General features: G+C 40.6%; 1 protein-coding gene across 1 annotated transcript in view; it reads left to right on the forward strand.

Moving 5' to 3' along the window:
• Positions 1-1,780: 1,780 nt before the first annotated feature.
• LOC124173952 overlaps positions 1,781-13,591 on the forward strand; it is a 346,527-nt gene continuing 334,716 nt past the window's right edge. The window contains exons 1-3 of the mRNA XM_046553116.1: positions 1,781-1,790; positions 4,200-4,408; positions 8,330-8,465. Coding sequence (XP_046409072.1) covers positions 1,781-1,790; positions 4,200-4,408; positions 8,330-8,465 — 355 coding nt within the window. The remainder of the gene's footprint in view (positions 1,791-4,199; positions 4,409-8,329; positions 8,466-13,591) is intronic.

A 13,591-nucleotide genomic window follows, 5' to 3' on the forward strand; every position in this document is an offset into this window, starting at 1 on the left:
GGTTGATATATGCATTTGAGAATGTTTCTGACGCCATATCTCTTTCCTCGTACTTGAAAGAAATATCCATCGTATAGATATGGGATGGACGTTTGTGTTAACAGAGAAATTGTAGATAAGCCAATCTTATATTGGTGAAGCAATAAATGGATTCAGAATATTATGGTTTACGTACTTTAATATTATGAGACTTTTTCATTATGATACTCAATGATGATAAGCGAATGAATTTATTTAAGTTTTTGAAAATTTCCATGATCATAGAAGTTTGCTCCTCAGATGTTTATCGATTAGATATATTTCCTTTTGCTCCTGTTGATCTATTATATTTATTGTTGAGACTGTCTTTTGTGTTTAAATGTGTGAACGTGTGTATTGAAATTCGCATTGCCTTTCTTCTCTTATAGAGTAACCTAATTTATTTTAATCAAAGGATTTACTTAGCCGAATTCGAACTGATTGATGGCTTCTTTAAACTGCGCTTAACTATCTCAATGGTTCAGTGTGCACAAAATCCATGCATCTTAAATAATGTGTGGGTGATGAGGAATGATCAATTTAGCCTTCCTAAGCTGCAGTCGGTCCTCAAGATGTAAGGGACAATCCCACCGGGAAATGAGAGGCACACTCGGAAATCTCCACTCTGACAATGTTGCTACGAGGGCCTCATTCTCCTCGAAGATCTCAATCCTCGACCCTAAAGCATCCTCGGGGACCAGTCAATTAAGTTCCCGAGAGCCGCAAAACTGGTTTCCCTCGCAAGTCGCCTTCACGCAAAATGAGAAAAATGGTTCCAGGGGCCGCACTTGGCCCCGCTTGCACCCCAGAGGGGGCAAGGCCACGCCATGCCCAACACTCACTCGTGCAAACGCCGAATCTTACGTCTTGATCTTCCCTAGCCCTTTGGACCCTCACTTTTTCCGCCTCCGACACTCAAGACTTTTCCTTTTAACTCGTATCTTTTCATTCCCTGACCTCCCGTCAATTTCTTCCTCCATCTTCCTCAGTCTGCCTTCACGACCTCTTCAGCAGACACTCTGCGCCGCCCGAATACATTCCCCACTATATAGGCCATCAGCGTACACCATGGGATAGAGATAGGATATAACATAAGCCTGCCTAGTTATTGCGCAATAATAATTCTTAATTTAAAATGATCCGCGGGGTGCATATATATATTAGGGGTGTCTACGTATAAAGCTGAATAGTTCATTAATTTGATGCAAAGGGACTTTAACCCATTCATCCCCAGCGTTTCGTATACGCAGCATTATTGAATCGTAAATATTAAAAAAAAACCTCTGCTTCGGGTTAATTATTTCTTAGGTTTTCTGACCTTTATTTTTTGTTCTTATTCAGTTATTTCTGTGAAAATTTTCATTAAAATAATAATTTTTATATTACTTCGAAATTTGCCTATTACGAAGCGATGAAGTACTGCACATTGTAAATGATGTTTCACAAAGTTTGGTTGAGCCATCTCACTTGAGGTAATGTTTCCTCTTATTTCTAAGTTTCTTTATTCATCATGTTTATTTTTGTCACAAAATTTCGTCGTAACTGGTATAAATATGGTTGTTGTAAATAATGTTGCGTTTACGCAACGATGGGAATTCTATGGTATACCAGAGGGCTTTTCTCAAAGCATGAAGAAACTTGTCAGTCTAGTATTTGGTTGACAACTTATCGTTAGTCTTTTGGTGGCAGTTTAGCCTCATTTTTGGCACTCACAGGATGTGAGTCAGCGAAGTAAAGGGCGAATGGCATTTTCAATTCCAAGATGGCCATCTGTACGAATTTTACATCGAACACTATGTTACTTCGTAGAGTCAAACTGTTGCGCGCACACGTGGAACCGATACAGGGCAATGTCATTCCCATGTCGCTGAGTGGAAGTAATCCAAGTTGAATTCATCGAAACAATATAATGGCTTTGGATTTATTTCTCATTCCCTGGAACCCGAAAGAGTAAGTTACAGCATCACATGGTTTTTAAGGTCGCTTATGAATCGCCGCTCTCCTGACTTCAACACACCTCTCTGCGGCTTTCCGTTTCACCCTCCCAATCCCTCATCTTCCCTTTGCCACAGTTCCTCGCCGACATTTTTAAAACACCCCTTGCGACTCGAGAGCTCGACTCAGAAACTTTTATGAGACCTCTTCCAACAAGAAGTTTCCCTCACTTTCTTCTTCCCCCTCCATTCCACCTTTCAGCTCTATTTTTCAACCTACCCTCGGCATTTCCACCCCCTCCATTTTCATCCCCCCTACACCATCCTACCCACCCCCATCGCCGCCCGATTCTTTACCTTCTCCACACCCTCGTTTTGGCCTTTCGCTATCAGACCCCGCTTCCTTTAGTCCAAAAAAACTCCTTCCCCACGTGTCGCTGAAGACGTCCTCAAAAGATTTAATTCTCTCCATCCCTACCCACCCCTCTCCACCTTTTCATTCTCGCGAATGCGAAAGCTTTCGCTAAAAAAGGGAGACCTTTTTGAAACTTTTCTTTCTTTCTCTTCTTCGTTCACTCTTTATTTCTTTCCATCTCGTCTTGACCTCGCTCCTACCCTCATCCACGAGGCATTTTACTTAAGAAGGCCAAAATTGCGATGGAAGGAAGTCTTTGGCACTTTCTGAAATGTCTTTGCCTTTTTGATCTCTGTCGCTCCCTCAACTGAAGCCGACTTTCATTTTCAATTTCATTCACCCCCCCCCCTCCCCGATCGCACTTTCTATTTCCTTTGTCACGTATGTACATACATACATATTTAGTTTCAACCCACGAGTAAATCTCTTCCTTCCAAACCCCCTTCCCCAATCATTCTGGGTGAAAAAATTTAACGTTCATTAATATCTCAAGTTCTGTGTAAATATACTCAATATTTCACCACTTTTTGGGATGTTTTGAGAATTTTTTATTCTTTTAATGCGTGTCTTGGCTGTTCTTTTAATTTCGTTGCTCGGTTAGCTGATTAGATTCGTTCGTTTAATGAAAAAAGTCCTAAGGAACTCAGTTGGGCCTCTTCGGCTTGAAACACGTTGTTGAAAAGTTAACATTTCAGGCATATCTTATGAGGTAAGGAAAATATTCAAGAGAAACTCGAGATGATTAAGATTAAGACTTAAAGCCGCCGACAATTTTTACATAAGCGGCTCTTTGTTCCATTGAATACTTAGCCGTTGTTCTAAGAGCATTCCATCTTATTCTTGAGAACATATGAGCAGCGTAATTTAAGATGCCTCAGAACAGATACGTGTTAAATTGGCTTTTGCCATTGGATGTTTGTGATTGGAATTTTATGATATAATAATTATGATAGGAATTACAGAAAAAAGTAACCATATCTAATTAAAGGTTTTTAGTTGTTTCTGTCTGCCAGTGCACGGCACATTCACACAAACATACATAAGATAAATTAAGATATAAGATAGCTTGAATCTTGCTGCGGCTTGAATTGTGTTGTGAAGGACTAGATTGAAGAAAATATTTTATCAGAAACTATTGTGGTGATAATAATATGAACTAGGGTGATAGTAATAAATGAAATGAATGAATAAAATGATTACATTACCCTCACGGCGAAATTTAATGAGCTTTCAACACCTAAACTATCGGGAAAAAAGGCGGGAATTTCTCGACCAATTACTTCACTCCTTCCACGGTTGGTACCGCCGTCATCCGTATATAAGGACTATTTTCAAGATTCAACATGCCCTGATGTTGATCGACAACTCGTACATCGAAAAGTCGGCCGAGAAGGAGTTGGAGAACCTGACCCGGTGGAGTTCCCGAATAAACTTCCACGAACCTAAACTATTGTTCTCGGCCCAGCTTCACATGTGCAGCTGAAACTTCTGCATTGCTGAATTTTATGAAATGAATGGTGCATTTATGGGGTGGATCATAATAAGCATTTCCCTGATGAATGGACGCAGCCGAGACCAGCGGAGACCCCTCCGTGCTAAACCTAAGGCTCGTGACCTATTGTGTTTGATTCAGTGAGGAGACTTTTGTCTGCACCACTTATTTCTGCTATTCTTTAAAGCGGACGGCCCTTTAAATTTTCACCTAAATGATACTCTTGGATTTTATTTGATCGCATATTATTCTCTTTTTTCCAGTGATCATATGAATTTTTATTTATTCTTTTAAAATGTATTAGCCGAACACTGAAAACTATATTTTTTCATTAAAACAGGGGGCGGTGACTGCCTCAAGGACGTGGACGTAGATGTTCCGGCTGCCGTGTCCCTGGGGGACACAGTTGCCCTCAGATGCTCCTTTGACCTTGAGGGCGAAAGCTTGTACACGGTGAAGTGGTACCAGGGCAAGAAGGAGTTCTTCCGATACGTTCCGAAGGAGCTGCCGCCCACCAAGGTGTTTCCATTGCCAGGCGTCAACGTGGACGTAAGTACTTCTATCCAGTCAGCAGTGCATCGCACTAGCATTGATTTACCACCATTTGATAAAACTTGTAAGTGGTTATATGAATGGATTACTTGCATAGTTACTTGAATGACAGTCATTTTGACCATGCTTGATTGCAATGCATACGAAAACGGATGCCGCTGCAATCACTGGCATACTACCGTGAATACCTAAAATGAATTCACCAACGACAGCTATAGGCGATACACCTTTTAAAAAGATATTCCTTGAGTTCACTCAGTGATCCATCTAACAATTTCAAGTATTCACAAGAGTATTTAGTTTTCATTCGTGTATTCAAAGAAAATTAGAGTACTTGCACCAATGCTTTCTAATTAGAAAAAAACATGATAAATAGAACTATTTTTGTAATCAGATTAATTTATGAGTGCTTCATGTATCAGAAGCGAAGGGTCCTAGTGGCATGGTGGCATTTTACTCATCATCAACAGTCATTCAGCATTAGTAAAATTGGTTTAAGTTAGCCATACTCTTAACTCTGGAATCAGCTCATGTTGTAACGCTTGTATAATTCTTCTGCTTTAACTCCTTTATTGCCTACTCGATATATGTTAATCATGGTCTGCCTTGCCTTTTTCCTTTCCACCTGCCCTTCCACCATAATTTTCATTGGAACATGACGTCTTATGATGAGGCCTATCTGCCCCAACTCTCCCGTCCTCAACCTAAAAGCTTTTCAAAAGTCCTGAAGTCCTTCCTCCCACTCTTGATAGAACTTTCGCATTACTCATACTATCCGCCCATTTGATACTGCTCTTTCATCCACATCTACGTACTACCCCTCAAGCCACCTAAAAGTATTTTTCGTGATAGAAACAGTTGTTTTCTGCAAATTGTCAAAAATAGATCTGGCTTTCCTTTGTCAAAATTCCAAGTTATTGGAAAGAAACTACGGGAATACATAGCGCTCAAAGTTAGCCGACTGGATTTTACACGTGAAAAACGGGTACTTTTTGAGAAAAAGTTAATTACAGGAAATAAAATGGCACAGATAAAAAAAAATAAATGATCCCACGTAGAAATAAATTCTCTTTGGTTTGTTTTTTGTTGTATTGAAATTTATTGCCTCTTTTGGACGATAGACCTCCTCAAACTCGGGTGTCTTCCTTTTTTTTTACAGACAGTGGTACAGCAAGGTTCATTCTTTGAAAAAAATGGGTGAAGTAACAGTGACTCTTCTGGATAATAATGATGTGGTGGTTTCCCCTTGTCTTTCAAATCGCACTACTTCAGCTGTTGAAGCAAATGTTAGCACTGATATGCTGCAGTGATATGAGTGTCACTGTGTCGACCACTGGGGTCTCCACCTTCATTCACATGAAGAAGAGCTGCTGTTTACTCCCCCTGGTGTAGGTAAGGATAATTTTTGGCGGCCCGCTGTTCCCAGCGACATGACTTATTCCCAGGTTTCGGTTAACTTTAAATGGACCTCCTTAGCCAAAGAAAGACTATTGCCTTGCCGGGTCACCGTTCCTTTTTGTCCACGGCTGCTTATAGGACGAGTGAACCCGCTTATCTCGCAGCTTATTTCGAATTATTGTTTCTTTTACCTAGTTGCAATAATTAATTTCACTGCCCAGCTGATTATCAACCGATTCGATCGATAGATTTTTCTTCCTCATAGGAAAATCTACTAGAATTAGTAGAATAATAATTGCGTATGTATGGTTTCGCTGATGGTAGGACCTGCCCGCCTTGTGACAGTGCAGGATTCCTCGTCCCCTCCCTTCCTCCCCCGTCCTTCCCCTGGAGGTGTCGTTGGGCTCTCATCGCGGCGGCGCGTCCTTTCCTTGATCCTTCCCGTCCTTCCCCTTCTGGTGGTAGAGGAGAAAAGCTAACGCTTACAGTCCCTGCCCCAGGAGTGTACCCCGCGAGCCCGTCCTAAGGGTTTCGTTCCACCTACCCAGCTGATTATGTAACGATCTGATCGTTGGATCATTCTTCCTCATAAAATGATCCTAGACGGTCGTTAGAATAGTAATGGCTTTGCCTCTTTCGATCATAGTAGGGCCCTCTTCGCTTCTGTAGCGTTGAGGTGTTTTTCCCCGTCCCGTTCCTTCCGCTCCTATCCTTTCCCATTGGCTCCTATCGCGGCGGCGCCTCTTTCCTTTTCCCTTCCTCTCCTCCCCCTCCCCGGGTGTTTGGGCGTACAAGCCACGGGCTTGGTTCCTGGCCCCGGCGCGTTGTATCCCAGATGGGCTCGCCCTGCACTCTCATACTCTTGCCCAGCAGATTAATTATCTACGGGAAATGAGAAATTTTCTTCCTCATATCCTTTTTGTAGAAACATTAAATCATGGTTCCTCTTGTGGTGGGCCCTGGTCGCTTCCATAGCGGCGAGGGTATTCCCCATCCATTCCTTCCATCCCTATCCCTACCCCGGAGGGCTCCTATCGCGACGGCGCGCCTCTTTCCTTTTTTCCTTCCCTTCCACTCCCCTCCCCGGGCGCGTGGGCGTATCAGTTAAGCTCCTGGATCCTGGCCCCGGTGAGTTGTATCCCTGAGAGGACCACCCTTAGGTCCTGATTCTCTGCCCGGCTGATTAGATCGCATCCATTTTACACTATTGTTTAAAAATTAAATCAATGACTTTTATTTTGGGGAATTATATTTTTACATGGATTTATATGGATGTTTTATATTTTTATTGTTTTTTGGATCGTTATTTTTTGTCGTAACCATTTAATTAATTACTGTTTAGAATCTTTCTTGTGAATTTAATATCACATTTTTTGCTGGCATAGATGGGAAAATTTAATGGATACATAATGGTATTCTGTTTTCATTATTCAGCGCAATTTATCAACTCTTCCGTTTTAATGGAGATCTCTATGGGAATTTTTGGCAGCCATTCCAACGTTTTAAATCCTGATATATATGCGAATACCATCATTTAGTTTTAAATAAATTTGGAATTTAAATTTCAAATAAAATAATTGAGTCGAATGTTGCATGAATTGTGATTGCATGAGATAGGAATGTAATTAATTTTGTTCTGTTTCTGTACTAAAACCATAAATATACTAGTTTGAATATATTAATTATCATCCTCATCCAGGACAACTAGTGAGTATCATTTAATGTACATGAGTGATTGTCTGTGTAGTTTTAAATCAACAACGCCAAATATGGCTATGACACAGTTCCTATATATCAGTAATGATAAAAAAATACGATGTAGCAAGGGCTTCAAACGCCAATTTTTTTATTTTTTATTTACTATGTCTTTTAGGATGCCATAATATTTGCTTTCTTCTCCAATTTGATTAAGGCCTATTATCCGAAATTTCTTTATTTGCGGTAAACATGAGTTTATATTGGTTATTTAGAGCCAATTTCAGTTGGATCGTGAGCACAGTTTCGGGCGAATCATTCCACGTGTTGACTCGTCCCTGTAAAAATAACTTACAGAAAAATAGGAATTCCTCTCTTGAAGAAATAATTTACAATGCATGAGAATTGCAGAGGTAACTCGATTACATGATGAATTTTCCAAGCCTCCTTGGCTCAAATATTGTTATATATTGGCCTTATTGGCCTTGGCTATCTTTTTAAGGTACATTGAAATTAAGGGCCTGACTCAACAATCTTATTGTAAGGGCAAAATAAAATAAAATTTATTGAATTTGGGCATGTTAGCAATCTATAAAATTTCATTTATAATTAATGTTCGAGTAAAAATTTTCATTCAATCTCTGTTGCCAAAAGGATCCGTGTTGCTAACAGGCGTTTTATGTTGCGTCGATGAAAAATGCACGGCATCTTGACACATTTGTGTATTGTTTTATGTATTTAGTGATGTAAGCCGGCTTGATCCCCTCTTAGTTAGTTTCATCGGCTTGTTTCTTCCTCAAACACCTCCCATTTCCATCCCTCCAGGTGAGTGCATCTGGAGCGCACCAGGTGGTGCTGACGGACGTGCAGCTGAGCATGTCGGGACGGTATCGGTGCGAGGTGTCCGCTGACGCCCCCTCCTTCCACACCGAGATGGTGGCCAAAGTGATGAACGTCGTGGGTGAGTATCCATGTGCTTGTCGTATCGGCTTCTGCTCCAGTCACTGACTTATTGCATTGTTTGGACTTGGAATACAATTGTAGTACCATAGAGTAAGTATATAAGAATATATAAGAATATACTTACTCTATGGTAGTAACCAACTGTACAACTTAAACCTCTTACACTTCAGCTTTACTTGGCTTCATGATGAAATTTTTCTTAATATATGATAAAATTTTTCTTAAAATAGCTTTTGTCAGCAAAAAATTATTTGTCGCACAGACCTGGATTTTAATACCTAATGCCATTTCGAGGAGTTTCGCGCAAGGTTTAGACTGCTCGGACAATTCAAAATAGATATTCCTCATGGGCAAACGGTAAGCATAAATACGAGGGTCGTTAAATAAGTCCTTAGAATCTCCAAGACATTGCCCTCATGGTATCAAAAATTAATGTTGACCAGAAAGAAGCACTCGTGACAAGTCAGCTGTTTAAGTTCCAGTTGTTTCCATCCAATAGTTTCCTTGTTGTTGCCGATTGTAGTGAACGACTTTCATATGTTTACAAAAATGGGTAGAATAGAGTTTTGTGCGGTGATGAGAAACTTGCTTTTGAAAGGGTTAACACCGAAATATATTAAAGCTAACTTCAATGAAGCTTATGAAAGATCTGCTCCTGTGTTTCAAAGTAATTACAATTGTGAATATGAATTTAAAAAAGGCCGTTCATAAAAAGAGAACATTGTTTCGGACGCTGTGTGTAAGTATCTACCCCCCAAAATGATTGACAAAATCCACGATTCGGTTTTAAGTGCTTGATAAATCAAATTGCGCGATAAAGGTACCTAAGGCCACGGGCATACCGCTGAGCACAATTTTTTAAATTTTGCACGAAAATTTGGGTGTGAAAAAAATTTCGTCAAGATTACTGCCGCATTTTCTCGTATAGGAGAATAAAAGCAATCTTGTGGTCAACTCAAAGGCTGTTTTTGCGTTTCACTTCGTAATCCTGGAGATTTTCCGCATCAATGAATTACTTTTGATGAATTATGGATTCATCACTACACTAAAGAGTAAAAATAACAGGTAAATAATGGAATTTTGATGATGAACAAGGTCCAGAGCAGGCGAAGGTGTTGAAATAAACCATTCAAGTCATGGAAACGATATTTTGGAATTTATGCGGAATCATAACCATCGATTATTTGGAGAAGGGAAAAACGATAAAAGGTGAGTAATGTGCATCGTTACTGGGCAGGTTGAAGGTAGAAATTAAGGAAAGCGCCCTCATTTGATACAGAAAACTTTCTTCGTTCAACAAGAAAATGCACGGTTGCACACCTCAATCAAGAGTCAATCGCCAAAACTACAGGATTAAACTTTCAATTATTACAAAATTCACTGCACCTATTCACCAGATTTGACCATCGATCAATTTTTATAATTTCACAGCTTGAATAAATGGGTATGCGGACATAGGTTTAGGTCTAAGGAGGAGATGAGCACCCAAACCAATGCCAATTTTGAGGAGATCTCGACATTATACTTCTCAGACGGCTTAAAATGCTTGGGAAAATGATTAAATATTTTATATGGCTGAAAGAAGACTATAACTGAAAATACAAAAAAATTCATCCAATTTAATTTGTTTTTATACCTTTTTCTCAAGACTTATTGAACGACCCTCGCATTAGAACTGCGTTTTATTTACAGGTCCGACAGAAACAATAAATTAAGAGTGATATTTTGCCAAACGGTATGTATGTATGGTATTTCGTTTACCTTCAGGATAATTAAGGACTGAAATAAATGCTAGGGTTAACTTCGCATTCCCGATATAATTTGTTAATGTTTGTTAATAGCTGGTGTCCTACCACCACACACCTATTTTAGTGTCTTGTGGTTAGTGATGGAAAAATTGGTTTCGATTAAAATCTAAAATTGATTTTTCATAGTAAAAGATTGAGGAAACGGAGATCGAGCTCTGATCTTCGAGTTTCCATCAACTTCGGCCATGACCATTTCGTTGGTTCTGAGCAGTTTCACTGCTGACCTGTGATAACGTCATTCTCATTATGTTGCCTCGAACTTTTATTAAAATCATAAATATGAGAACAATACCACTTGTTTCCAACATGTTATCAAAATTTGAAATTTTCTCTGTTAAAATATTGAATATTAAAATACGCAGTATTTATTATCATGAACTTATTCGTTTGAAAAACCCTCGAAGAGAAAGTAATTTTTTGATTAAGTATTGAAACTTAACGCCGGCAATGAATTAAAAGTCTTTGATATTTATTTGAATATGAAAACTAAACTACCGAATCATATTATTAGTCGATGCAGTGGAAAATTGGTGTTTAGTGAAAATATAAACAATGCGAGGAGCCTTAAGTTGTGGATTGGATGAGACGCATTTTCTACTTAACATATTCCCTCCATCCTCCCGGATTCGCTCCTTTGATGGCCAGGTCTCAGAAGAGATCTCCTTGTCTGAGGAGAATGGAGGAAACTAAGCGAGAGACAGTTGGAGGAGAAGGGAGAGAGGAGAGAGAGGTATTGGGGATGAAGGCGAATCGAATTCGAAGGAGCGATTCACAGAATCCAGGGTCCTTCCTGATCCCTTTCTCCTTTGTGCCTGCTGTCCGCGCTCCTTCGAGACGAATGCGGCGGGAATACCGCTCCTCTGACCGTAAAATGTTCGATTGTGCCTCGCAAAAGGGTGGTGAGAGAGAGGGCGACGTGAAGGGAAGTGCTAAGCTGAGCAGAGTATCCGATAGGGCTCTCAAATATGCATTGCGTTAGTGCATTCATGCATCTCCCACCCTAGTATATATTGGTATACTTTCTGTTCCCAATATGGTTTCCCTTTCACAAGCCTCAAGGTCCTTTAGTTCCCTGGTTTCCTTGTCCTTGTACCCTTTTCTCCCAAGCCGTCATCTCCTCTATGGCCGTACTCTCGTTCTATATTTCCTCTCGATCATGATTTTCAAATATTCTCACGTAATCACTGCATGACATGGCCTATGTTCTATTGAATATCTATTGATCCACAGTTCACTTCCTACTACTATTCTTCGGTGCTCCTCCAATTTTCTCGCCTTATTTGTCTATTTTATCTGCAACATTCTCCGCCAGCACTAGGTCTCAAAGGGTATCAACTGTTTTATGACCACGTTATCCTATGGTGCTAGCCACAGTTTGAAGGCCTGACATGAGGTCCGACTCCATGGTGTATCTTTCATTTTATTATCATTTGAAGGAGGAGTAGTTAGCATGCGCTACTTTTCTCATGATCGCCTCAAATACTGTGACATGAACGTGGTTTAGTTTCCTTTGTCCTTTTTATTAAAGTTTGCTTTGAGTGCAATCATTCGTGGAAAAAGGAAGTGAATCGAGATTCCGAATATGGTCTCGTGGACATTTTAAACGTGAATATTCTTTTAGAATATATTTTCTTGTGTGCCAACATGCGTTTCTGAATATAACTCTATAATTGAGAAAAATGGTAAGTAGTTTGAATGACCCACTAATCAAACCATGCGGTAACAATTAAAGGGTTTATGCTATTCTGAAACGTATATTTTTTTTCAATTTAATAGGGTGACTATCAGATGTTTGGGTTCCTGCAGGGCTGGAATAAATCTTCATTCTTCCATTTGCATTTATTCTCGATGTTTCTTTTTCCATCTTGAAGAAAAATATGCATGGAAAATAGGAAAAATAATCTTATAAACAGTCATATTTCTTTCCGAGAAATCGCCACGGTTATACGATTGTGGTGTATTTAATACAGGTAACGTATGCTTTCAACAGGTAAGGATGGTAATGCGTCAGACCTTATCCTTAGTATTGAATTGAGTATTGAGCAGTGCACAGTAAAAATGAGGGTGAATGTGAAATGCTGGTCATCCTTAGAATAAGATGGCTGCTTGCATTTTTACTATCGCTGTCTTAATCCTTTATGAGATTCCATATGCCTCTTGAAGCACTCCTCATTACAAAATATCCCGTTGAATTCCAAATAGCTACTCAGATACTGAATGATGGGGTAAAATTCTCATTTGATTGGAATAATCCCTTGCTAGAGTATGAGTGATGCCTTTTCTCTCATTCCTTTTCCTCACGCCAGCCCTTCTATTTTGCCGCAACCGAGCGAACGGAAGTAGGAGCCGGTAGTTAAAAGGGAAGTACAAAGGAACTTTTAAGGTGGCCCTTCCATTAGTTCCATAACGGCAGCTGGCCTCGGGGCATAATTTGCCCTGGAAGGGACCACCGCGGGGATTTGGAAAGACCCTTCGAGGGGGTGGAGTGTTTTAATTTCGACTCGAAAGCGATGGCTATCCCTCTCAACCTCCTAAAATCGGTCCTCAGGGGCGTTCAACCCGGAAAACGACACGTTCGGTCGAAATTACCGGCCTTTATCAACTTCGGGCACAAATTGATGGCCGGACATCCGACCTAACGGGTTTGCATTAGCGCCTTTTCGAACTCTGTGCCCTTCAACGCGACTAAGGCAAAGGCTTGAGAAAGGAGTCTCCCTTTTTTATACGATAGCTTAAGGGTTGAAAAAGTGGGAGGAAAGGGAAGAAGGGTTTGTGCATGTGTTTGGGAGCTTTTGTAGCTGGGAGAGAGAGGACTTGAGACCGGGGTCAGTGTACTTAGCGCTAATCCTCGCCCCAACAGCCCCCAAAAACATCCCACGTCGCCTCCTCGCTCCGGCGTCAGGCCTTTGGCAAAAACCTCCTTGATCTTTTGGGGGTTGACCTTGGACAAGTTTTCGGGCCAGCCCCATTTCCCATCCCTGCAGCCGAAATCCTCGGGAGGTGACCGCCGTCCGTCAAAGCCCTTCGCCCCCGACTGCTTTATCCGGGTCCATCTTCACGGCCTTCTCCCACATGCCCCTCCTCACCCCTCTTGCCCCCATACATCTCTGTCCGCCCTCGGGATCGAATTGATTCCAACCCGCATCCGACCGAGAGATAGATTGCTAAAGCAGCCACGCCTTACTTCAATGCCGTCTCTCTAGTAACTTTTCGCGAGTGAAGTGTCAATTATATTTTATTTTATTGTACTGCATCATTATTATGCATAGCCCTGTGAAATGTATTGGTGTTTTAACCATTGTGTGGTAAATTTATT

This window comes from Ischnura elegans, chromosome 2 (assembly GCF_921293095.1).
Source record: "Ischnura elegans chromosome 2, ioIscEleg1.1, whole genome shotgun sequence".
In the NCBI taxonomy this organism is placed as follows: domain Eukaryota; kingdom Metazoa; phylum Arthropoda; class Insecta; order Odonata; family Coenagrionidae; genus Ischnura; species Ischnura elegans.